The sequence below is a fragment of the Delphinus delphis genome, chromosome 1, assembly GCF_949987515.2.
Source record: "Delphinus delphis chromosome 1, mDelDel1.2, whole genome shotgun sequence".
In the NCBI taxonomy this organism is placed as follows: Eukaryota; Metazoa; Chordata; class Mammalia; order Artiodactyla; family Delphinidae; genus Delphinus; species Delphinus delphis.
This window is the reverse complement of record NC_082683.1, coordinates 16,856,336-16,881,185: the sequence shown is the minus strand read 5'-3', so window position 1 is coordinate 16,881,185 and position 24,850 is coordinate 16,856,336. Positions and strand designations below refer to the sequence as shown.

The 24,850-nt window shown below is 37.5% G+C and overlaps 1 protein-coding gene across 4 annotated transcripts in view; it reads right to left on the bottom strand.

The window, feature by feature from the left end:
* Positions 1-1,729: 1,729 nt before the first annotated feature.
* CDC42 (cell division cycle 42) overlaps positions 1,730-24,850 on the bottom strand; it is a 39,616-nt gene continuing 16,495 nt past the window's right edge. For 3 of the 4 annotated variants that reach the window (XM_060015731.1, XM_060015738.1, XM_060015723.1), the window contains 5 exons: positions 20,850-21,004; positions 18,358-18,430; positions 8,156-8,265; positions 7,836-8,033; positions 1,730-3,243 (listed from right to left, as the gene is read on the bottom strand). In XM_060015731.1, the coding sequence (XP_059871714.1) occupies positions 3,154-3,243; positions 7,836-8,033; positions 8,156-8,265; positions 18,358-18,430; positions 20,850-20,954 (576 nt within the window). In that variant the 5' untranslated portion in view covers positions 20,955-21,004 and the 3' untranslated portion in view covers positions 1,730-3,153. Of the gene's footprint in view, positions 3,244-3,831; positions 4,734-7,835; positions 8,034-8,155; positions 8,266-18,357; positions 18,431-20,849; positions 21,005-24,850 lie in introns of those variants that run through there. The other variant, XM_069540817.1, reaches the window with a different exon arrangement.

Below are 24,850 nucleotides of genomic sequence, written 5' to 3'. Positions count from 1 at the left end.
AAGAGGTATTCTGATCATACTATGAAAATGAGCCCCCCAAGAAAGGAAAAATACACCTCAGAATAAAGGAATATTGCAATCATTTCTTAGATTCCACAATCAATCCTTTCTTCCCCTTAGAATATATTCCCTCTACTGGCATAAAATCCAACTGAAAGGGAATTCCCTGGCAGTCCAGCGGTTAGAACCCGGCTCTTTCACTGTTAGGGGCCTGGGTTTGATCCCTGGTCGGGGAACTAAGATCCCACAATCCACATGGCACAGCCAAAAAGAAAAAAAAAAAAAAAAATCCAGCTCAAAGGATGCCTATTTCTAAGACCTTCAGTAAAACATGGGTATTTTAGAAAAACAGTGATGTACTGGCGTTGTATTAGCCTAGATACTGTAAATTTTGCCATAAGCTAAATCTGCTAAGGCCTGTTTCAAAATAGCGCTTTTCCAATCCCTAGATCACACTCCCTGGGCAGTATCACTCACTAAGCCAAAGATAACAGACAAGTCTGTTAAGTCAAATAGAAAACAATATTTAAACAGAAAACAATGTTAGCTTCATCCATTTGCCACCCATGTTCATCTGATATGTGTAAATCAAATTGAAAATATTTAATTAGAAAACAATGTTAGCTTCAATCAATCCTCTTGTCACCACTGCTCTTCTGACGTGTGGATAATTCATCAACACAACCATGTAACCTGCTTTATTTCATTTATTCATTCTTGAAAACATGTACCCATCCAATGACTATTTTTAGAGTCATTTCTTATGTGTCAAACACTGCTCTAGGCCAGGGCTACAGCAATAATCAGGATGGACCTATATGCCACTGTACTAAGAACTAGGGATACACATACACAGTTTCTGCTCCCCTCAGTCTCATAACATGATCCAGGTGTCTCTCCCTGGTATGGTCAACAAGGAATAAGATACATTCGTTAAAACAGCAAAGCTTAGATTTGCCTCTTCCTAACCCATTCCCGATCAGCCCAGCTTAGTTCTAGCACAGTATGGAATCAAGTCAAACATGACTCCATATAGAAAACTATCAAAATGAGGCTATACATTGTATCAACCTTATTAACTGGATTAACAGTCCTTAGTTTCTAAGACTCTCATACAGATCAGTATAATGCCCTTAAGGGAAATGAATCATTCTTGTCACCTACAGAAAATGTGTCCCATATTCAGATTCAAAGCACAGAATCTGGAATCTTTTAGAAGCAGTTTGAGGTTAACAACCTAGGAGCAGTAGTTCTCAAACTTGGCTGCATAATGTAAATACCTGGAAAGCTTTTAAATAACCCACTGCTCAAGCTCCACTCTACTAAAGCAGCAAAGTTTGAAAACCACTGATACAGAAAACTTGGAGAAAAATGGCTGCTTTCCAACTGATGGATGGATTTGGAAGTATGCTGCCATTTCCTTCCAAAAACATGAGCAGTGAGCTTCCAGAACATTTCTTCACTAAGAACTGTTATGAACCCACTTGGTATTAAAGAGGAGTCTGTAGGCTACCTGCCAAACTTAGGGGAGAAGGCACAAACCTGAATGTGAGGGGAAAAAAAATCTCAAACTGAATTCCACAAAACAAAGTACATTAAACCTTTGTGCTCTAAATCTTTATCTTGAAATCTGTTAGAAATTGATATCAATAAGAGTCAAGTTCCCATTCCTAAATATCTAAAAATTAAGAGGCGGAGGGAAAATAACAACCCCCAGGCTGACTTGTAATGGGTTTTTTTGTTTGTTTGTTTAATACATCTGAAAAGAATGCATATACAAAGAATTCAGACATGAGAAAGCATTGGTTCAACACTAATGAAATCTACAAGAAGTAGGATTTGGGGAAGGTGGGGAAGATTACCTAACATTTTTAAGACTTGGAAACTGCAACCAAAATAAGCTGATAAAATCCCTATTAACACTTATGAAGAGTCTTCATAAGACTCTCCCCAGGATTTTTATTAAACTAGAGAGCCTCACCTGGCTGCTCTAGCGTTCCTCATATGCAAAACAGAAATAAGAGGATTTCCCTGACTGGTCCCCATGTTGTTAAATGTTCTCCCCACCCCCACCCTACCCCACCCCACCCCCAGCTTCTTAATGAAGCAGGTCTCCATCCTCATAACTTGAAAGAGGATGTGAATCATCCCATAGACATCTGTCTTCTAGCACCACCCCTCGGATTTCCTCTATATACCAGGTCTTCAGCTGTGTTCTAGGAACACTGTATCATACACTATTAAGCTGCACATCTATGCTAAGCATATTAAGACAATGACTGACAGGGAAAAAAAATGTTTTTTAATTACGTACTCAATCCATTTGGTGTATTTCAAAAGGTGCAATACTTTTCTTCATTTATCAGTGAAAGAAGTTAGAAATTAACTTCAAAAAAAATCAGCAAATGGCAAACAAATTTCCTTGAGAGTCACAGTCACATATATAGTGCATCCTAGAAAAGAGGAGGGGCAAGACAGGTTCCACCCACTTTCATGAGTTTCATCAAATACTGGACCTACTCAAGGGTGGAGAGAAAAGGCAACTTTCAAAAAGGAGTATATTATTAAATGAGGCGTTTACTATACTCCTTCCTAAGAGCACCAGGTGGGGAACACGTTTTCTAAACTAGATCTAGGAAGTGGAATGTGGAATCAATCTATCCTCCTCCCCTTAAGGGCTGTCCAATGGTTAATGAATTTAAAAAACATGACTAAATAAAAACAAATCCCACACACACTCCCCCGCCCCCCAAAAAAAAGAAAAGAAAAAAGAAAACTAGATATCCCAGATTACTCGCCAGAGTGGAACCCGGAAACAGCTTCAACAACCAAATTAGTCTGTTACAGAGTCATCACAAGCATGCCTTGCTTTTAAACAAAAAAAAATAATAATAATTTTTTTGAAACAACAAAACAAAAACTAGTACTGATCACTTTTCTGACAATACACAATTACTCAAAATTAACTAGTACTGAGAGGGGGAAGGGGGCCATACCTATGGGCCTTGTCTCACACGAGTGCATGTGGGTAGGTGCAGGGCATTTGTCATTATTGCAAAAACGAATTTTAATTTTTAATCTTTAGTTTGATTTAAACATTGCTTTTAGTATGATGCCGACACCAGCTGTGCAGAAAGGGCTCTGGAGAGACGTTCATAGCAGCACACACCTGCGGCTCTTCTTCGGTTCTGGAGGCTCCAGGGCAGCCAATATTGCTTCATCAAATACATTCTTTAGGCCTTTCTGAAAAGGGGTAGAAAGAAAAAAAATGGGCAGTCTGATATTCAGTATAATACAGTTGAGGATCAAATTTAAAACATTCAAACCCCCAGGAGTTGGCAAATAACGAAACATTAAAAACAACCCTGAATCTCAACACAATCATCTCACTTCACCAAGTTTTGTCCAGGCAGGGCACTGGAAGGATCCAGCAATTCAGGAGGAGAGGAGCAGATATTCATGAGTGAGACAGTGGTCCTCTGAGAAAGCTTTCTGCAGACCAATGTATGTCACAAGAAGCGAACAAGCACATGTCATTTGCTCATTCAATATGAGTTTTGTAGTATGCTGCTGGAACATTTTACATAAAAACAAGTAAGCAGCTCTGCATTCGAATGAAACAGCTGGATATGGAACAGGACTGAGAGGCTGGGCACCGGGCAGTGGCATCCTTATCATATGGAAGGCGCAGGCAAAGATGGAGAGAGCGATTACAGTAGCTGCATCAAAAATAGTCACTCTAACCTCCCTTTATCCCACCAATTAGAGCCAAGGGGATTCAAGGAAGCAAAAATGTGGGTACCTGATACATATGTAAAACTAAAGCCAGTCAGTGCAACAGGAATAAAGTTTCATCAGGCATTTATACAAACAATTGTATATTTTTAATTTCAAAATTTGAAGGTAACCATAATTGTATGTTTCCCTCACAACAATAAAATCAGAAGCAGGAAAATATAAAGATGGCAGCTTTACATCTCAACATTAACAAACCTTAAGTCAACTGTTAAAATGGATGCTACTCTTAAAAGATAATGTAACAAATGATCTCATAAAGCAGTAGCAGGTACATCAATTATCTTTCCCACCCAGACTGACAAATACTCCACTACAGCACAGACAGCCAAAGCAATAGCAACACAAAGTTTCACTACACAAAGGAAAACCAGAAAAGAATCCTCCCTTCCCCATTACACTGTACTAGCAGGTCACCCTTTTTCCATAAATTTTGTCATGCAATTACAATTAACAATTGATCGTAAGAGTAAAATGATGTTTGTGTTATTTTCTCCATCTAGAACTAAGATCTAGAAGTGTTAAACTCTTCTTATTTTCTCCAAGAGGACATTCTTAATGCCAGACCAAGTTCCCTTTTGCAATAGTAATCCAAACCAAACAGCTCTGAGCATCAGGCAACTCAAGCAGCAGAAAGTTAAACAAGTCCAACTTGACTACTGATCACAAAAAATATTCTATAAGATATTGCATTCTTGATCAAAAACTAATACAGAGGTTGCTCTAAGGTGGTGAGTAAAAAGACGCAGAGGCTTTCAAACAGGATAGTTTTATTCCTTTGTTTTTAAACGATCTTTCTACAGTAGTGGGACAGGAAGCAGCAGCAAAGAGGGGAAGGAGAAAACAGTTTAGAATATACAGCACTTCCTTTTGGGTTGAGTTTCCGGAGGCTCGAGGGCAGCTAGGATAGCCTCATCAAACACATTCTTCAGACCTCTCTACAAGACAGAGGGGAGGAGAGAGAATAGCAGCCAGGTTAGAGGATTAGAAAGACCAGCAGATACAACAGCAGTCTGGATTAACTGGGCTGAATTCACAGAAGCAATGTGCCTTAAGAAAAATAACTGCCAGAAAGCTAGATCTTAAGCCCATTAGCAAGACAGTAAATAATAGAACAAATTTCTTACCTCAAAAAAGGTTAACTGAGCAAGAAAGCAATTTTTGTGAAAATGCCATATGTTGACTTCTATAACAATCACACTTTGAAATCTAAATTACAACATTTTAATGAAAATAATGCCAGAGGAGAGGAATGGATATGTAAGCACAAGATACATGCAGTGAATAATTAGGCCTTGCAGAATTCCCTAGTACTTCTAATGACAAGAATGGCACACACATTTTGGAACTACACCTACTACAACTTCAGGCTTCTGTGAATTCATCCCCTGAATAACTGAAGGACACAAATAGCAGGCTAACAGGCATGCTACATGTTTCTAGATCCAATGACATATCTGGATGGGATTAATCAGGATTTCAGAGTAAACCAGTTTCCCAGAACAAAAGGTTCAGACACTTAGAAAAAGTGTTAATTGTTCAGCAGTACCAACTGGGAGAAGTTTAAACAACAGACTCTAGAAACAGCATACACCTCAGTTATTCAGTAATGTTATTAGAGCAAGTAACCACCACCCAATAGGAAAACAAAGAACAGGGTCCTAGAATGAATTTTAGCAAGCAGTCCAATGCTTTTAGATGTCCGCATGGTTATCAGAGCATAAAGCATGGAGTGAAAAACAAAGAATATTCTCAGATCTACAGGGATTAAGATGCAGAAATACACTTACACCTCAGCCAGAACTCCAGCGTGACAGTGCGACTCAGTAGTACTGGTACCAGGTCTACAGACTCACCTAAACTCACCTAAATCTGCAGCCACAGGTATACCTCCCAAAGAAGTTCCACATGTTCTTTAGGTCAGTTGGATCCCAAGTAAAACCATTCCCCAAAGCCCCAGAGCACGGCTCCGAAAAGGAGCGCCAGGCCCAGATTACCCCAGCCGCCCCCACCTTGCCCTCCCCCCACCACAGAAGCCTCGAGAACTGGCACTCACACATTCCACTAGGGACAAAATAAATGAGAAATAACAGTAAGCACTTGGAAAGAGGCAAAGAGGTTAAAAAGTTTCCTTCCTTCTGTGTCTTTTACAAAGTAGAAATGATGAAAGTTAAAGTTCCTCTGAAATTCTTTCTACACATCTAGGAGCAAACTCTGGTTGTCAAACATAAAAGGAAGGAGGGAAGATAGAAAGAAAAATAAATTTTATAAGGGAAAAAAGAGGAGGACGACAATCAGAAACCAGGGCATCCCTTAATAAGAAGCAAATACTTTCTTGCTTATTGACAAAGATCAATTAATCCCCTACAAGACAAAACTAACCCCTGCTTTAATCACACTATCTGATTATATTAAAAGCTCAGTTTTAAAGGAACCAACAAACAGAATCTGGAATCCTAAAAAATTATAGCTCCCAAACAGTACCCAGGGACCCCATTTTCTATCTTCTCTTTTGATTTCTCCAAACTTCAAAATCTGGTAAGAAAAATGTAGTTGCTAAGACCTTTTCAAATTTCTGTTCTCTGGAAAGTGACTTACTATATAAACCTGTTCAATACTGTAAAAAACTTTACATGGAAGCATCCAATTCTCTAAAATAAGCTTCACTAGTGACTTAAAATTGGATCCACATGGCCTACTTGCCTCCATTTCCCCCCAAAGCAACCTGTATTTAGAGAATGGGGATATGTAACAGTTATCTGACTCAAATGTTCCACACACATCCTTCTTCAATACACACACACACACACACACACTTTTCTGGGGATGGTATCAAAACACAAAAGCATCAGGCATTTAAAAAAAATCTCAGTTAGTGCTACATGTGAGAAGATGTAAAATCTTCTCAACTTTTACATATCTGCAATAGCAATACAACAGGACTAAACTGCCAAGGAAAACTGGGTTTGGGAGAAGAAATTAGCCCTTGAAGTCATCCTGTGAAATATCCAGCTAAGAAAAAAAATTTTATCTTTGCACATCCAACCCAGGGCTAAACTGGAGATTATTAAATTATGTCTACATGCTACATACTATATACTTAGTACATGTTTTTTTTCAAACTTCATAAAAAAGAAAAATTACCTGAAAAAGTAGCATGAGAAATATGTGAATTTCATGTAATTATAAGAAATCTCCACCCTTCAGTCTTGCCTTATTTTATTTAGGCGTGTTTGCTCATTGTTCAAATGTCAAAGTAGAATAAAAGAGTTCTGTGCTAATTATTTACATAATATTTTCCTTTGGTCCCCAGAACAGTACTCAGAGGGGAGAACTGGTTGGTGATACCATGAAGGTAGAGAAAATGAAATCACACAGGTCACTTATAACTCTCACTCTAAATACCCTAACACTGCTCCCTGTCCTCAGAATCTGAAGTTTCCCATCAAACTATGAGAAGAGTTCCAATTAAATCGTTCAGAAAGAAAAGAGGACTGCATAAAGAAGGAATGCCTCCAAAAACATAAGAATAGTGACACTATATAAAGGCATGCTTGAGAAATGGCCTAGGTAGCTTTCTCTGACATGAAAGTCTCAATGATTACAACCAATTCCCTATCCCAGTTGAATTACCCCAGAAACAGTATACCATCAATTGTCAGTACTGATAAAAAATCAGATTTATTTAGATGAGATTTTAAGTTTGGGGGGGGAGGGAGGGGAATCATTCACAGATTCTTGTAAGTGTGTGCTAATCTGGACCTTTCCGTTAATTTTTGTTTTTAACACAATCCCTGACCACTACAAATGATTCAGTAAAACGTGGGAACTCACCAACACAAGAGCTTTATTTAGAAACTAATAATTTTCTCCATAAAAACAGAGACCTCTAACAAAAGAATATATACTGTGAAGCTGGTCACAGTCTTCCTGGGCAGCTTTCTTGAGCACTGCAGACCGCTGTCAGAAATAAGCCCTGAATCCTACTGCTGCTCGAAACCACTCCACTGTAAATAAACGTGGGGTTCCACAGTCCTCACCTGTGTAAGTGCAGAACACTCCACATACTTGACAGCCTTCAGGTCACGGGCCAGTTTTTCAGCAGTCTCTGGGGTGATAGGCTTCTGTTTATTCTTGGCAAGTTTCTCAATAGTAGAGGGGTCATCTCTGAGATCAATCTGGGTCCCAACAAGCAAGAAAGGAGTCTTTGGACAGTGGTGAGTTATCTCAGGCACCCACTAGAGAAAAGATATTTTAAAAAATACACCTGCATTAATCCACAAGCCTCCAAAGCTATTTACAATCAACAGAAGTTCTATGACAACCTTTTTTTCAGGACAAGAATATCTGACTAACTCACCTTTTCTTTCACATTTTCGAATGAGGATGGAGAGACCACTGAAAAACAGACTAGAAATACATCTGTTTGTGGATAACTCAGCGGTCGTAATCTGTCATAATCCTCTTGCCCTAAGGGGAAAAAAAACTGGAGAAATCAGCAACTGAATCTTGGTGCCCTCATAGCATTAAAATCACAAATCAGTCAACAGACTAAGCATGCAGCTAACAGCACACTTACCATTAATAAGAAGGCAACTTATTTAACAAAATATATGGTTTTGTAATAGAATATTTGAGCAATATTCTCACTCAGCTAATTCTAGTTAAAAGGTACAAACTATCAGTTATAAAATAAATAAGTCACAGGGATGTAATGTACAGCACAGGGAATACAGTCAATAATATTATAATAACTTTGTATGATGTGTAATATATAAAAATATCAAATAACTGTTATACAGCTGAAACTAATATAATATTGTAAGTCAACTACACATCAGTAAAGAAAAGCAAAACCAAAAACCAAAAAAAAATTTCAGGTCCTTAGAACAGCAATGAATTTGTTATGTATTAATTATTTGCTTTGTTACTGATTTGTAGTTTTCAATCTTTGTGTCTACTAGCAACCAAACAATAATGTAACAAAAATAAACTGTTGCTATAGAAATAGTTAAAAATCAAATCTACTCCTATCTGATTAAGAAACAATCACAGTGAAACTATCTAAGGGAAGAAAAATCTCAATGAAACCCAGCTGACAAAATCCACTGCCCATGACTACCAAAGCAGATTCACATGTTTAGTTAATGTGTACATGTAAGACCACTACCTGAAACTGAAAACACACAGAAAAAAATTCAACAAGAATCAATGGATGCTAAATCAATATGGAGGAAACTCTGGTGAAAAGGAGAATATTTGTATGGTCTTAAAGATTATTAATAAACCACAAGGGGAAGAACATAACTACATTGTGAAGAAACAACATCACCTTGACTGAGTGATCTAGATTGCCATCACCAATGAGTGGCAGATGAGTATCATATGCCTCTACATTTATATCCTGAGAAAGACATCACTAAGGTAGTATTCCAACCAAAATAGCATAACTTGTATCTAATCATGAGGAAACAGACCAAACCCAAAATGAAGAACATTTTTGTAAGGGGAAGAGGGAGAGAGGATTCCTGGGCCTGTATTCAATAAAAACATCATGAAAGACCAAAAAAAGGGGGGGGGGGGCAGGAGAGCTGAAGAACTGATCCAAATTATAAGAAACTAAAGAGACATGACAATTAAATGCAATACATGGTCCTATGCTAAAAGCAGAAAAAACTGGACGTGGATCAACTGATAAAACTGGAATATAGATGTTAGATTAGAGTATGGTATCAATGCTAAATTACCTTAAGTTGATTACCATTATACAAAAATGTCTCTGCTCTTAGGAAATACATACTTATTCAAGGCTAAATGGCAACTTACTCTCAAATAGTTCAGGGGGAAAAAATTATGTATGAATATGTTGAAAGAGAAAAATACAGCAAATAGGGTAAAACATTAACAACTGGTAAATTTGGTTAAAGGATGTATGTGGGCTCCTGATACTATTTTTGCAACCGTTCTGTAGGTTTGAAATTATTGCCAGATAAAAAGTGTTTTAAAATATCCATACACATTTCCAGAACTGTGAAGGGAAGGGAAGAGTCACAGAGGAAGGATTTAACAGTCCAATTTCAAAAGTGAGCTACAACAATCCTATGTATTAAAAGAATAGCCCTAAAAAACAAACAAACAAACAAACAGAAACAAAACAAAAAGGGAATTCCCTGGTGGTCCAGTGGTTGGGACTCTGCACTTTCACTGCAGAGGGCACAGGTTCAATCCCTGGTAAGGGAACTAGGATCCCATATGTCACACAGCCCAAAAACAAAAAAAAAAAAACCAAAAAACAAACAAATAAAAGAATAGGTAAGTAATTAATGACACTGAACCGTATGCTAAAAATGGTTAAAATGGTAAATTTTATGTTATATTATTTTACCACAATAAAAAAAAAACTTTAAGGGGAAAAAAGGAAAGTTAAATATTTTGTATGCCAGTGATTTTTTTTGTTTTGTTTTGTTTTTGCCAGCATTGAGAGAGAATACAAGAATTTAGGGTAGCTATCAAAACATGATAATTAACGATGTCATTCTTATTGCCACTTAAATAATACAACATAAGTAGACAATAAAGGTACTGTCAGGATAATACTCTATGGAAAGTAAATAAAGGTTGAAGGAGAAGTCCAAACAGCAGATATTACAAAACAATAAAACCACCATCAGTACCTCTAGCATTTACTGAATACTTACTATAGCAATATGCTAGGGTTAGAATCAAAGGAATTCAAAGGTATGCACTAAGATGTGTAATTCTCACTTCTTAAATTATTAATATAATGTACAACTGTAGACATAGAAGGGATTTGGAAAAGAAAGAATGGGGAAAACAAAATCAGCCAAACTCTTAACAATTGTCTCAAACTGAGCTCTAACGCTAGCTGGAGCTTTGAGGCATCACAACCAAAGCTCCAATAAAACAACAAAACAAAAAGTAAATGTAGAAAATAAGACAACAAAACAGTTAACCAAGCTGTGTAAAAAGTACAGACATTCACATACCTTTTCTTAGCCCTAGACCCTATTCAAATGGAATATATTTCACAAAAATTAAGTCTGGCATACTAGAAAAGGCTTCATTTTTAGTCATTCAGCCCCTGCAACAAAAACAGATCCAAGTCTGTATTCCTGAGCACCACTAGGGGCATCTAAATAAATGCCCAATGTTTTACATGCAACCAACCTTCTATTCAGATGGACTGGTGACAGAAAACAAATACAGTCATTCTTTTTTTTTTTTTTTGCAGTACGCGGGCCTTTCACTGCTGTGGCCTCTCCCATTTCAGAGCACAGGCTCCGGACGCGCAGGCTCAGCGGCCATGGCTCAAGGGCCCAGCCGCTCCGCGGCATGTTGGATCTTCCCGGACCGGGGCACGAACCCGTGGTCCCCTGCATCGGCAGGCGGACTCTCAACCACTGCGCCACCAGGGAAGCCCCAGCCATTCTTTCTTAACACTAGATCCAAAGCTGTACTGGTCTGTCCATTTACTTGCAATGAACAAGCCCTCAAAGCTATAAATCTTTTCCTTTCCCAAGGAGAAAAAAATTAAAATTGTTCGATAAACAAAAAGTAGGCTACCTTACATCTACATTTGCTACAATTGCTACATTTAAGGAAACAGAATGAGTACGGTCCCTTAGATGAGCAAGATTCTTCAATATCCAAGCATAATTTATCCAGCTAAAATCTATCCTCTAAGTATGAGGCAGCACTATCATTTAACATACTTTAAGGTACACAACATGATCAAGAAATTTTCACTCTACTGCGTAAGACAGGTTTTGACTACAAGTCTTAAATTATATCTACTCTAACGGTACACCAGCTCATCACTTAACTTCTAATACTTGACAAAAAGCAAGGATACATCTCATGAGTTGCTGGTTTTTTTCCTTCCTCCATATTCAGAATTTGAATTCAAGAGGAACTAAGTCAGTTTGAACTGAGGGCTCTGGTCCATATGAAAAATCTGAAGTGATCTCATGGTATGAAAAATAAGAATACTGCTAAAAAACAACACTTTCAGAGAATTCCAGTAGGACATTGTAAACCCAAGAAGACAAATTAAAGATTTCACAAAATTTACCGCTACAAATTAAAACCTAAACATTTTTTCTACAAGCAAGTACTCAAAATTTAATGGCCCTTAGTGATCCCTGCTTCCTCTGCGCTATGGAGCTTACTCCTAAATAATTCCGTACCTTTTATATCATAAAAGAAAAAAAATCCAAAAATAAATGAGGACACTCTGGAACCTGAGATTCCTACCATGTTATGTATAACATCTGTAAAAATCTATACTATTGCATGTTAATGCAGAATTTACTGAAGATTCAAATCTTAGTCGTAACGCCTTTGGAAGGTTCTACAGTAGCACTAAACTAGAGACCAAAGCAGCTATAAATATCTCTATGGAGAGCGTTGTCATTCCTGATAATGTAATTGATCAGTAACTGCAGAAGGTTGCCAGATACTAGAAAACACCTCAATGAAAGGAGTTTATTTTTAAAAAACACAACAAACAAAAAACAGAATCAGCTAAACCAGGTCAAAGTGCACCACTATGACTTGTTCTGAATATTCTTCTGCTAAGGAAGAGAATAATATTAGCTGTACACCAAACACATTCCAGTCCCTGTGCTGGGTTTTTTTAATAGTAAAGTGTGTGAATCATAAATACACAGCTCCTGAGTTTTTACATATGTATACACTTTATTAAACTATCACTGAATCTTCACAACACCTCTAAAAGGAAAATATTTTAAACATTTTACATATCAAGGTAATTAAGCCCCACACAGTTAAGCAACTTGTCAACTATCTAGCTAACTGCTCTTTCTAGCATCAAAGTCCAACCTTTCTCTTGTTTATTACCATGGTAAGCCCGGAATGATTGACTGTGATTACAATGATTAAAATTTAAAAATGAAGCTAGCTTTTGAAAATTGAACCTAAGAAAACAATTAAGACTATATATAAATAAATGAGAATGGGGAAAAACAAATTTAATGTAAACATAAATGAACCCAACTGTATTACAAATAATATAGCCACACTTTGGGGGGGGTGGGGATAACAAATCCAAGTAATTTTTGAACAAGGAACTGTGTATGCTATTAGACCAAAGAAAAAAATTACTGCAAACAAATCTTGAACTCTTCTTACATATTTGTTTTTCACAGTGGTATGGTATAGCAATTCTGAAACTATTTTGTGTGTATTGCAGGACTGAAAACAGGTACATCTTTTGGGGAACCTAGCTTCTAACTATAGAAGAAATGGAGATGAAAATATGGAATTGATGAAGGTAAAGAAGACTGCCTGAGTTGGACTAAATTGGAGGTATCAACAAAAACTCATTATCCAGAATAAACGTGTTAATATTTTCTTCCCTAGTTGAATGAATGATATTCAGGACAAGTCACTGTGGTGCAGAACAAGTCGCTAGCATGTTACAGCTGTTTGCTGTCTTATCTCTGTCCAGACCTCTGTAGAAATGAGCATATCTAGCACCTAGATTCCCATTTTGCAACAACTGTAGGAAAAATTGATTCAGGCAAGAATTGTCAATGGTTATTAAATCTAGAGGGGGTGCTATTTAATGACAACAGAATATTTACACCATTTTAATGTATCTCCTCACAATTAATTATTAATTATAAAAGGAAAAATTCTAAACATATAGTAGGAAAACTGGACAACACCTTAATCAAGTGATCAGAATTACTTTTACCAAAAGGTGATACCCTGAGATGGACGTAACATTACTGATCTGGTATTCTAACCAAATATGCAATATCCTGAATCTACTCATGAGGAAATGGACAACCTCAAACTGAGAAACATTCTGTAAAATAAGTGGCCTGTTTGCTTAAAAAAATGCCAATACCATAAAAGGCTGAGGTTCCATACTAAAGGATACTAACCAAAGAGAGCGACAACTACATGCAATGTGCGATCCTAGGTCAGAACCTATACAAGAAAAATTGCTCTAAGGGACAATATTAGGACAATTGACAAAATTAGAGAGTTGACTACAGGTTAAAGTTTAAAATGTTATATATAATGTCAAATTTCCTAAATTTGGTAAGTGCACTATAAGAGAATATCCTTGCTCTTAAGAAATATACAGTGAAGCATTAAGGAACAAAAGGCCATGATGTATGCAACCTAACTCTCAAATGGCGTAGAAATAAAAGCAATATGCATATAGAGCTGGAGAATGTCACAAAGGTTAAGAATTGGTGAATCTGGTAAGGAGTTCTTTGTATTAGCAACTTTTCTGTAAGCCTGAAGTTAAATCAAGACAAAAAGTGACAAAAAAGAATGTGTGTCCAAATACTAAAATGTTTCTGTAGTAAAGATCATAACATGAAAGAAAACTGCAAACAGACCCCTATATTAACAAAAGAAGTTAAACAAATTGTGGTGTGAACTGCCACACAACGGACTACTGTGGAACCATGAAGACTATGACACACAAGTACAACACTGAGAGGTATCACCATGCTTTTCTTTTAAGAGATAAAGTCAGGTACAGAGAGAAGAATATCCTTTTTTTTCCTATGTATAAATACAATGAATGTATAGGAAGAGCTCTGTTTAGGACATACACTAAGATGTGATTGTCTCTGGATATAGATGCTTTTTCATTTTCTCCTTTAGCTTATCTATATTTTGATTTTCCTGTAATAAGCAAAACCTGTAATCTCTATAATAAAGAATAATATTTTTAATTTTGACATAGAAAGGAATTGGTGGTGGAATTGGAATTATTCAATATGAAAAAGAGCCTATGATAAACATATTGTGAAAAAATTTAAGTACAGAACTATATACACAATAGTAAAACATATGAAAAAAATAAATAAATAACTGTGGAAACTCATTAAACAAGAATTTGGGGGACTTCCCTGGTGGTCCAGAGGCTAAGACTCTGTGCTCCCAATGCAGGGGGCCCAGGTTTGATCCCTGGTCAGGGAACTAGATCCCACGTGCTGCAACTAAGAGTTCGCATGCCTCAACTAAAAAGACCCCGCGAGTCACAACTAAGACCCAGCGCAGCCAAATAAATTTAAAAATATTAAAAAAAAACAAAACAGAATTTGGTGTTGTGACCACAGGGGCAGAAATAAAGCTATGAAACAGAGGGAGAGTCCTATCTCTGGTCTTAAGTGATATTATTTTAATATATCTACAAGAGTTTCAGCCAAAGACAGGAATAGTATAAAAAGAATTCAAAACGATTCAATATCTTGTAATAACCTATAATGGAAAAGAATCTGAAAAAGAAAAACATATATATATATATATAAAAAACTGAATCACTTTGCAGTACACCTGATATTAACACAACATTGTAAATTAATTATACTTCAATTTTAAAAAGGTTTTAAAAAAGAATAAATTAAAGAATTCAAAATAAAATAACACAATCAACAGGTTAAAAGTAACCAAACAGTTAAAGGAAGTCAGAGGCTATCTCAGTGGGGATGAAAGCTTTAGCAGAAAGAAAATTGAGTTAATGGCATGACTTGAACCAGGACTCTGAGATTAAGGCCTTTGGAGAAAGACACAGAGTCTCCTTGTAGGTATGTCAAAGATAGGAGACTCAATCTGGATGCCTACAGTCCCAGGTCTCCAGTGCCTGTCAAAAAAGATCTCTGGCTTATAGCGACCTTAACCAGTTGAGGTGAAAACTCCCCAATTTGCCTGGTAGAGTAAAATAATTTCCTTAGTGAATGGCCTTTAACCCCTAGAAAGATTCAGAATCTAATATAGAGATGAAATAAATCAACATTATTATTGTTAATTTTCAGTTACATTTAGGAATAACCTATTCTTATTTAACACTCAGTGTCTATAGTATTTAAAACAATCACCATGGGACTTTGCTGGTGGCACAATGGTTAAGAATCCGCCTGTCAATGCAAGGGACATGGGTTTGAGCCCTGGTCCAGGAAGATTCCACATGTCGCGGAGCAACTAAGGCCATGTGCCACAACTACTGAGCCTGTGCTCTAGAGCCCATGAGCCACAACTACTGAGCCTGCGTGCCACAACTACTGAAGCCTGCTTGCCTAGAGCCCATGCTCCACAATAAGAGAAGCCACTGCAATGAGAAGCCCGCGCACCGCAACGAAGAGTAGCCCCCACTCGCCGCAACTAGAGAGAGCCTGCACGCAGCAACGAAGACCCAACGCAGCCAAAAATAAATAAATAAATTTATTTATTTTTTAAAAAACTATCACCATGTTAAAGAACACAATAGATTAGTTTTCTGATTCCAATTTAAACTGTGTAATTGAGTAACTGATCTTGAGGTTTTTTGTTGAAAATGTTAACAATTTTATGAAAGTTGTAAATAATACTGTTTAAGATAAATTAAAACAAATACAGAAAATCATAAATTATCAGGTTTATTAAAGTTACATATGTAAAAACTTGGAAATGTTTCACTTGTCAGGTCAAGCAAACTGAATTGCTCAAAACAGAAAAGTAAATACATTAAATTTATAAATGCAATCTAAAGTGCTAGAAGAAATTTAACAGTTGTAAATGAGGCTGACTGGGATTAAAGTCTGACCAATCCAAATTAAATAAACCAATATTAATTAAAGGACCCTAGGCCACCTTGAGAACAATCTGTCAAAACCGACTGTTTTAATAAAAGATTTAATAAGTGTGCAACTAAACTTAAAGGCTTACCCACTCCCAAACTAACACTGTACAAAGACCTGCATACAAATGTTCATAGCACCATTATCCATCATAGCTTAAAATTAGAACCCAAACAACCAGCAACTCGTAAATGGATAAAACAAACTGTGCTATATTCATTGACTGGAATACAACTCAACAATAAAAAGAAACAAACTACTGATACACATAACATAGACGAATCTCAAACAAATTTGCTAAGTGAAAGAAGTAAAACACAAAAGGCTACAGACTGTATGGTTCCACTGATATGAAATTCTAGAAAAGCAAAATCATAGTGACAGAAAGCAGATATGTGGTTGCCTAGGGCCAGGTCAAGGGAAGGGACTGACTATAAAGGGCAAAAGGAAACTCTTTAGGATGATGTATATTGATTATGGTGGAGGTTACACAACTATATGGTCAGCAAAAATAAACCGAACACTTAAAATGAGTGAATTCTATTGTATTATACTTCAGTAAAGCTAAAAAATTAAACACTGATTAAACCATAAAGGTTTATAAAAATAAGCTTTGAAATTTGAAAATAAAATTTTAAATTAATTTTCAACCCCATGTAGCCATAAATTGTCTTCTCTCTGTATATAGATTGCCTCCAAGGGCACACAGAAACACAAAAAATCCCTCACCTACCACGAAATGTAGGTCATTATCTCATTTTGTCTATCTTCCAAGTTTCCTCTAATATACCATTACCCCTAATTTTTAATTCATAAAAACTTTAAAGGCCTAAAACACCATTAGAAAGCCACTGATCTCTGGGGCTTCCCTGGTGGCACAGTGGTTAAGAATCCGCCTGCCAATGCAGGGGACATGTGTTCGAGCCCTGGCCCGGGAAGATCCCACATGCCGCGAAGCAACTAAGCCCGTGCGCCGCAACTACTGAGCCTGCATGCCTAGAGCCCATGCTCCACAACAAGAGAAGCCACTGCAATGAGAAGCCTGTGCACTGCAACGAAGAGTAGCCTTTGCTCGCCGCAACTAGAGAAAGCCCGCGCGCAGCAATGAAGATCCAACGCAGCCCAAAATAAAAATAAATAACTTTATCAAAAAAAATAAAGAAAGCCACTGGTCTCTAAACTTAACTGTTTACTATTGTCTCTCCATTTCACCCTCCCAATTGAATCTAGACAGTTCCTTAAAGTGGGCAGTATGATACACTCCATAAGAGCAATATGTCAGCTGACAGACAGTGAGAGGGTAACTCATAAAAAGTGAAAAAGTTAGGATTCCTACATACCAAAAGGATACCTTTCTGAATTTTTCCTTTGCCTAACTGAGCTGATGACAACAGAAACAACAGAGAAAAGTCAGAAATGAAGATGTGCAGCTACTGTTAAAACAAGGAAAAAACACTGAGAAATTGGGAATACTTAAGGAAGAAAGAAATCTGTTCCTTAAATCTGAAAAGTTGACCACAAATGTCAATACTGTGAGCTAGATTATTGGTTTGCCCTCAAAATATTTTCAAATATAGTATACAATAACAAGTTATAGTGTAATATAAGAAGCTATCTGTACATATAATATGCAGACACATATATTAAGTAAGTCTTCAAATATCAGAGTGATAGTACAGCCTGTCTAAGGTACTCTGCTCTCATCCTATTTTATCTCCTTCCACACCATCCATCCAGGGTACCCCAAATGCCTATTTGCTATTCCAGGTCTGGGACTGCTTCTTGGTCAAGCATCGACCATCATAATATTCAATCCTGCTATTAACAAAAGGCAAATGGTTTGCTAATATTCTAGTTTCCCAAATGTCCAAAAAAAGACAACCACCAAGTGTTATAGTTACAGACCAAAACATTGTAAAAGACATCAAGTTTTCACCTGCAGTATCAAAAAGTCCAAGAGTATAAGGCTCTCCACCAATCATAACTGTGACTGCATAGTTGTCAAAAACCTAAAACATAAAAATATGACATTGTTAGTGTGCAAGGGGATGGTCAAAACAGGACAGGACAACTCTTAAGCTAAGACAATGTTTCTTTCCCAAGACTCAACCATCTCTTAGTCCATCTTTCTTATATGACCAACCTTGCCAACTAAGCCCTTCCATGACCTAATAGTTCTAGAAAAAAGTGGCAGGAGATGTATTCTGGGATGTCTGCTCTACCCCAGCAGCTTGGATAAAAATCCACAGAAGGCTTAGAGGTGTCACAGGAGCAGAGTCCCCTGACTATACAAGATGATCCTATTCAAGTCTGAAACTTCTGAGACAGTAGTTTAAAGTTTACCTCAATTTTCAACCTGATTTCTAAGAAATTATTTCTTCATAGACCATTTCCTTTTAATCTAGTATTAAAATCTCCTAGATCCATGATAATCTTTTTCCTTTCAGGGTTGAAGACAGGAGCAGCCTTGTTGCAAACATTCCCATTAGAGAGAAATGTAGGTTCCCTCAAGGTACTCAAGGAAAGTGTCTAAGAAACGGCTGGCAGATTATTTGTTGGGACTTCATGAATAAAACTCATGTTATTGGGTACAAATCACATGACCTAAGATATCTTCTTTGAATTGGGTATACTTAAGGATAGTATATAGGTAGGGGGGTGTGTGTGTTTATGTACACTTAAGGATAGTGAATAGGGTATACTATTTGTAAACAGACTGTAAAACCCATTAACAAACTTAGTATATACGAATATTGGTTGTACTAAGTTATTTGTGAAAATGGGAGCTAACAGTGCTAAATGAAAAAAGACCCAACACTAATTCATGGACTCCTGAATTAATTTACAATTGAAAAGCAAGGCTTTGCAACCAGGAGAAGGATGTTACATTTTAAGATCAGCTCTGTTTAACACTAATTTTCTGGTTCATGTTTTAGTGGGTTGTTGGGAGTTTGTTTAAATGCAAGCAAGAGTGGATTGGAAGCAAGGGCTTTGGGGGAGGTGGTAGTTAAGGGAAAGTCAGTTCCTGACAACAAGAACAAGGAAGTGTAAAGAATGTGGTTAAGCTCTCAAACCATTCAGGTTATTTTCTTAAGTCATACCTAACCCTCTTCCAGAGATCCACATACAAACACATACATAAAACACCCATAAGCCCTCCTTAAATAGAAAGCCTAGACTCAGAAACCATGTTTATAAGAAAACAACTTTAAATGGAGACTGAAACACAAATAATCTGACAGTTGCCCTCACTCAAGACCTACAAAATCGATGTATCTCTAAAAGTCCCCTAAAAGTCCCTTTCAACCTCAGAACTTCTTTCACTTATGAATGTCCCCAAATGGGCCAACTCAAAAATACGATTTCGTATTTAAAAATATGATTTCTCCCCCTCAAAGAAACCTAATTTTTCTTCCAAAAGCCTGGGCCTACCTCAATCACTTTATATGCCCTGGGACATTATAGACTTTCAATTACAATTTAACATAATTACCAAGCCTTTAACCTGTCACCCTCTTAAAAATGCCCTCATCTTTGAAGATTAACCTAAAGTAATGATACATTTTCTTCCTTTTTACTTCCAAACAATACTAGTTCCATATTAATCATACATAGGTGCTTCATAACCCACCCCTAAAAGAGCTCACTTCACAGAGGTGGTTATTGCCAGGCCAGGCCAACCCTAGCTCCTCTCTCACCACAGAATAGACATCTATGTTTAATATAATTACACCACTGGATTGGTCAACCAACCTGGGACAAACACTGGATCCCCAAACACATTCACAATGAGTGTTACTCTGAATAACTGTCTCTCTCACTTCAGTATCTTTGTTATTCCCATTTTCCCTCTACTCTTCCAAGGAGCTGATAAAAAGCATTTGTGGGAGAGAATCCCCAAAGGCTTCTTCTATTGATGTACTCATAAGAAAAACAGGTCTTCTGTGCCTCTAAAAACCAGTCTGGAGCTCCATTACTGCTAGGACAACAGCTCCATAAGCTTTCCTTCTATTCCCTAAGGAGAATAAGTGGAGACACATACTACTTTCCCTGAAGTTACAAGACCCCCAAAATCATCCCAGAAGATCTCCAAGCACTGATTAATCATTGGCCAAGATATCAAAAAAAATCACCTCTTTCCAAAATGTAGGGCATACTTCTCCAGACTGAGACCACCACTCTTTAGAATCTTGTCTATTGGAGTTTTGCCTCCCAGCACTTCTTGCAAACCCTTTTATCACCCCTTCTGACTTTCCACTGATTTTTCAGCTGTTTAATTTTAAAGTGTATATAATTTACCCATGATAAGTCAAGATCTTTAAAAACAGGAAACAAAGGCAGACAACAGAAAAATTTCAGTACATAAAGTTTTCAAAAGGATATCAAATTATAATATATTTCACTAATAGATGGAAGCTTTATACTTACAGTCGGTACATACTCAGAAGGAAATTTGTTTGTTGTGTAGGATATCAGGAGACATGTTTTACCAACGGCACCATCGCCCACAACAACGCACTTAATTGTCTGCATTGCTGAAACAGTTTTGTATCCACTTTAAATATTTCAAATTTGATGATGACCTACAAAAGGATTAAAGATATTTCTGTTAATTATTTGTACTTATACATGTGTTTTTTTCCTTCAATTAGCAACAGGCTCTCTCATTCAGAGCAATAACAGAACCAGCAACCCAACTACTAGGGCTAAAAGAACCTAAAAAGAGAAATAGTGACTTGCAAATAAGAGTCAATTTTCTAAGTTTCTGATCCTTGGCTGTTTTCTTTTTTCTTTTTTTAATTTATTTATTTATTTATTTATTTTTGGCTGTGTTGGGTCTTCGTTTCTGTGTGAGGGCTTTCTCCATTTGGGGCAAGTGAGGGCCACTCTTCATCGCGGTGTGTGGGCCTCTCACTATCACGTTGCGGAGCACAGGCTCCAGACTCACAGGTTCAGTAGTTGTGGCTCACGGGCCTAGATGCTCCACGGCATGTGGGATCTTCCCAGACCAGGGCTTGAACCCGTGTCCCCTGCATTGGCAGGCAGATTCTCAACCACTGCGCCACCAGGGAAGCCCGGTTGTTTTCGACATAAGTGTTTTTTAAAAAATCAAAAGTAGCATAAAGAGCAGCATGTCTTTTTATAATGAAAGAGAAGAGGCTATTTGAAAATGAATCCCACGTAGTGTGTCAGGTTAATTTGTGCAACTTTTCCTTCAGTTGTACATGCCCACACATGTGTGTGTACAGGTATATGTGTACTAGACTGCAATACAAAGACCACTGCTTCAATGAATGGTCCATTTACCCAACCTTAGAGCTATAGTTACTCAGGCTATAACCAATAAGCAGCAGAGCACCACCACCTCCCGTCTGTAATAGATGAGCAACATGAGGGACGGGACAAAGATCAGGGTGATCCCTGGTCTCAGTAGCTCTTTTAGCGCCAAGTTGCCTAGTTACTAATTCAATATTCATGGCATGAAGAGGTCAAAACCTAGATTTTTATAATGAAAAAGTCAGATCACTCTAAAGCATTCTAACTTACAAACAGATACAATTACTTTAGCTTCTCTTACTGTAGTCCTCCATTCTAAGAAGCTATTGATTACAAATGTGCCAAGGATTTACTACATTTCAATTCTGAATGCTTGTTTTTACACTTAAACATTTCTAAAATCAGAACGTATCTTTACCGAAGGTTCCTTACCCTTGTTACCAGCCATTTTCCCCCACATTTTGACATCTACGAAATTGGGATATATGACATCTTAGAGTCAATGAAAAATTATAACAGTTTTTCTGGAAGAATAAAGAAGAAACACCACACCCTCTATACCTATATTTTAAGATAAAATCCTTTTTCAGTTATAATTCTGAGGGATTACAATTTCTTGTTAGCTAAAGCTGCCACCTTATTAAACATAAAAATGTCACAGAACCATCTAACTATGGATTGGATGCCAGACCTATATGATCGTACAGTAACCTTCACAACTCTTAATCATGACTTATAAGTCTGTTAACATCTCTGTATCAGGGCTTCCTTGGTGGAACAGTGGTTAAGAATCTGCCTGTCAATGCAGGGGACACAGGTTCAAGCCCTGGTCCGGGAAGATCCTACATGCAGCGGAGCAACTAAGGCCATGCGCCACAACTACGAAGCCTGCACTCTAGAGCCCACGAGCCACAACTACTGAGCCCATGTGCCACAACTACTGAAGCCCTGCACACCTAGAGCCTGTGCTCCGCAACAAGAGAAGCCACCACAATGAGAAGCCTGCGCACCGCAACGAAGAGTAGCCCCCGCTCGCCACAACTGAGAAAGCCCACGTGCAGCAACAAAGACCCAATGCAGCCAAAAATTAATTAATTTCCAAAAAAAAAGAAAAAAAAATCTCTGTATATACAAGTGAGTAACCTACAGGAAATATACATTCTCCTGTTCCTCATCAAAACCATCTTGACTACATTTTCCCTGTAATGCACTAGAGGAGTACTCATACTAGGTTAAGGATCTTAATCCCTAAACTAAATCAAATTACCTATCAAAATAATCACACTAAACCAAGCACTAAATTAGTTCTAGAGAATTATTCTAGAAGAATGTCTTTTACTTAATAATAAAAGAAGAGAAAACAGGAATAGCTGTCTTCTCATGGTTCCTCAGTCCACCTCTGAAAAACAGGATAATATTCTACTAAGAAACAAGGTCTTCTGTAAAATTTCTTTCCAATTCAGAGTAAAGAAAAGAAAGGTAAGCAGAGAGAGTTCTGATCATCCTACAGAATATTTTCCAGGTGCCTAAAAATCAGTTTCAAGTTCAGTTCCTGTATCTTCTATTTCTCATGACCATTATTATGGGGCAATTTTTTTTTACAGAGTTTAATCATAAGCACTGGACAGAAAGTAAGGTTTGATCACTGTGGCAGACACTGCTAGCGGTCTTCCAATTCTTCCTCTCTTCTTTAGTAACAGAATTTTACTGAAGCATATGGCTCTTAGTAAAAACTACATTTCCTAAATTCTTTTGCAGCTAGATGTGACCAAGTTCTGGCAAATGGGAATGGAAGCGATGGATGCAATTTTCAAGACTAGCCTTAAAAACAAGGGGAATAGTTTCTGCTATCCCGGCCTTTAGGCTGGAATGCAGACATGATAATGGAAGCTGAAGCAGTCACACTGAACCAGAAGACAGAAATTACATGCTAAGGATGAGTAACACAATAGGAAGGGCCAGCCCTGTATTGCCTTCCAAGACTTTTACATGAGAAAGAAACTTCTCTTTCATTAAGCCCCTATTATTTTGGACTTCTCTGTTACAGCAGCAGAACTGAATCCTAATTACTATATTTCACGGATGCTAAGAAGACAACAATTTTTAAAATACATCCTAAATTTAGAGGTGTTAAATGTTATAGACTTGAGGCTTGAATTCAGCCTCTACATCAGCAATTCCAAAACTATCACTTCGGACAACCAGAGTCAGAATTACCTGAAATGAGTCTGTTAACAATTCAGATTCCTGGGCCCTCACCCCAAATCTAATAGATCAGAGCGCAACACTTCCTATGAAATTCTAATGCACAGTGAAGTTTGAGAACCACTGCCCTATATGATAACAAGACAAAAAATACCAGTAACAAAAGAATCTAAACTAAGATAAACACTACTGACATTTAGATCACCCAGAAGTGAGTTTCTTAAAAGTAGAATCCAAATTATCACTGTGAATTATCTGTATCAACCAGGCACTTTACATATTTAGTAATGAAAAACTCATGTTGTATACTGAGAGATCACGAACCAAGATACTTCAGAGGTGCTTTAAAACTGGTTCAGGGCTTCCCTGGTGGCACAGTGGTTGAGAGTCCGCCTGCCGATGCAGGGGACACGGGTTCGTGCCCCGGTCCGGGAAGATCCCACATTCCGCGGAGCTGCTAGGCCCGTGAGCCATGGCCGCTGAGCCTGCGCGTCCAGAGCCTGTGCTCCGCAACGGGAGAGGCCACAACAGTGAGAGGTCCGCGCACCGCAAAAAAAAAAAAAACTGGTTCAACCCAAGTGTTCTCAAATAATAGTGCCAGTGGCAATACTTATATAGCACTTACTATATGCCACATACTGTTCTAAACATATTACACATATTCATACATTTTGTCCTCTCAACTCTGAGATATGTACTATACTGTCCCCATTTCACAGGTAAGAAAAGTAGGGCTCAGCGAAGTTAAGCAAATAGACCAAGATTACTGAGCCCGTAAATGGCAGAACTGGAATTTAAACCCAAACAGTCTGTCAAGGCTCTGCTCCAAAATTCTATACTATACTACTTTCTCCTAAGAAGTGACATTAATCAAAACAAATATGATCACTACAAATGGAGAGGCAAGTATATACCTATGACAGTTGCCAGACTGGGAAGAGGAAGGC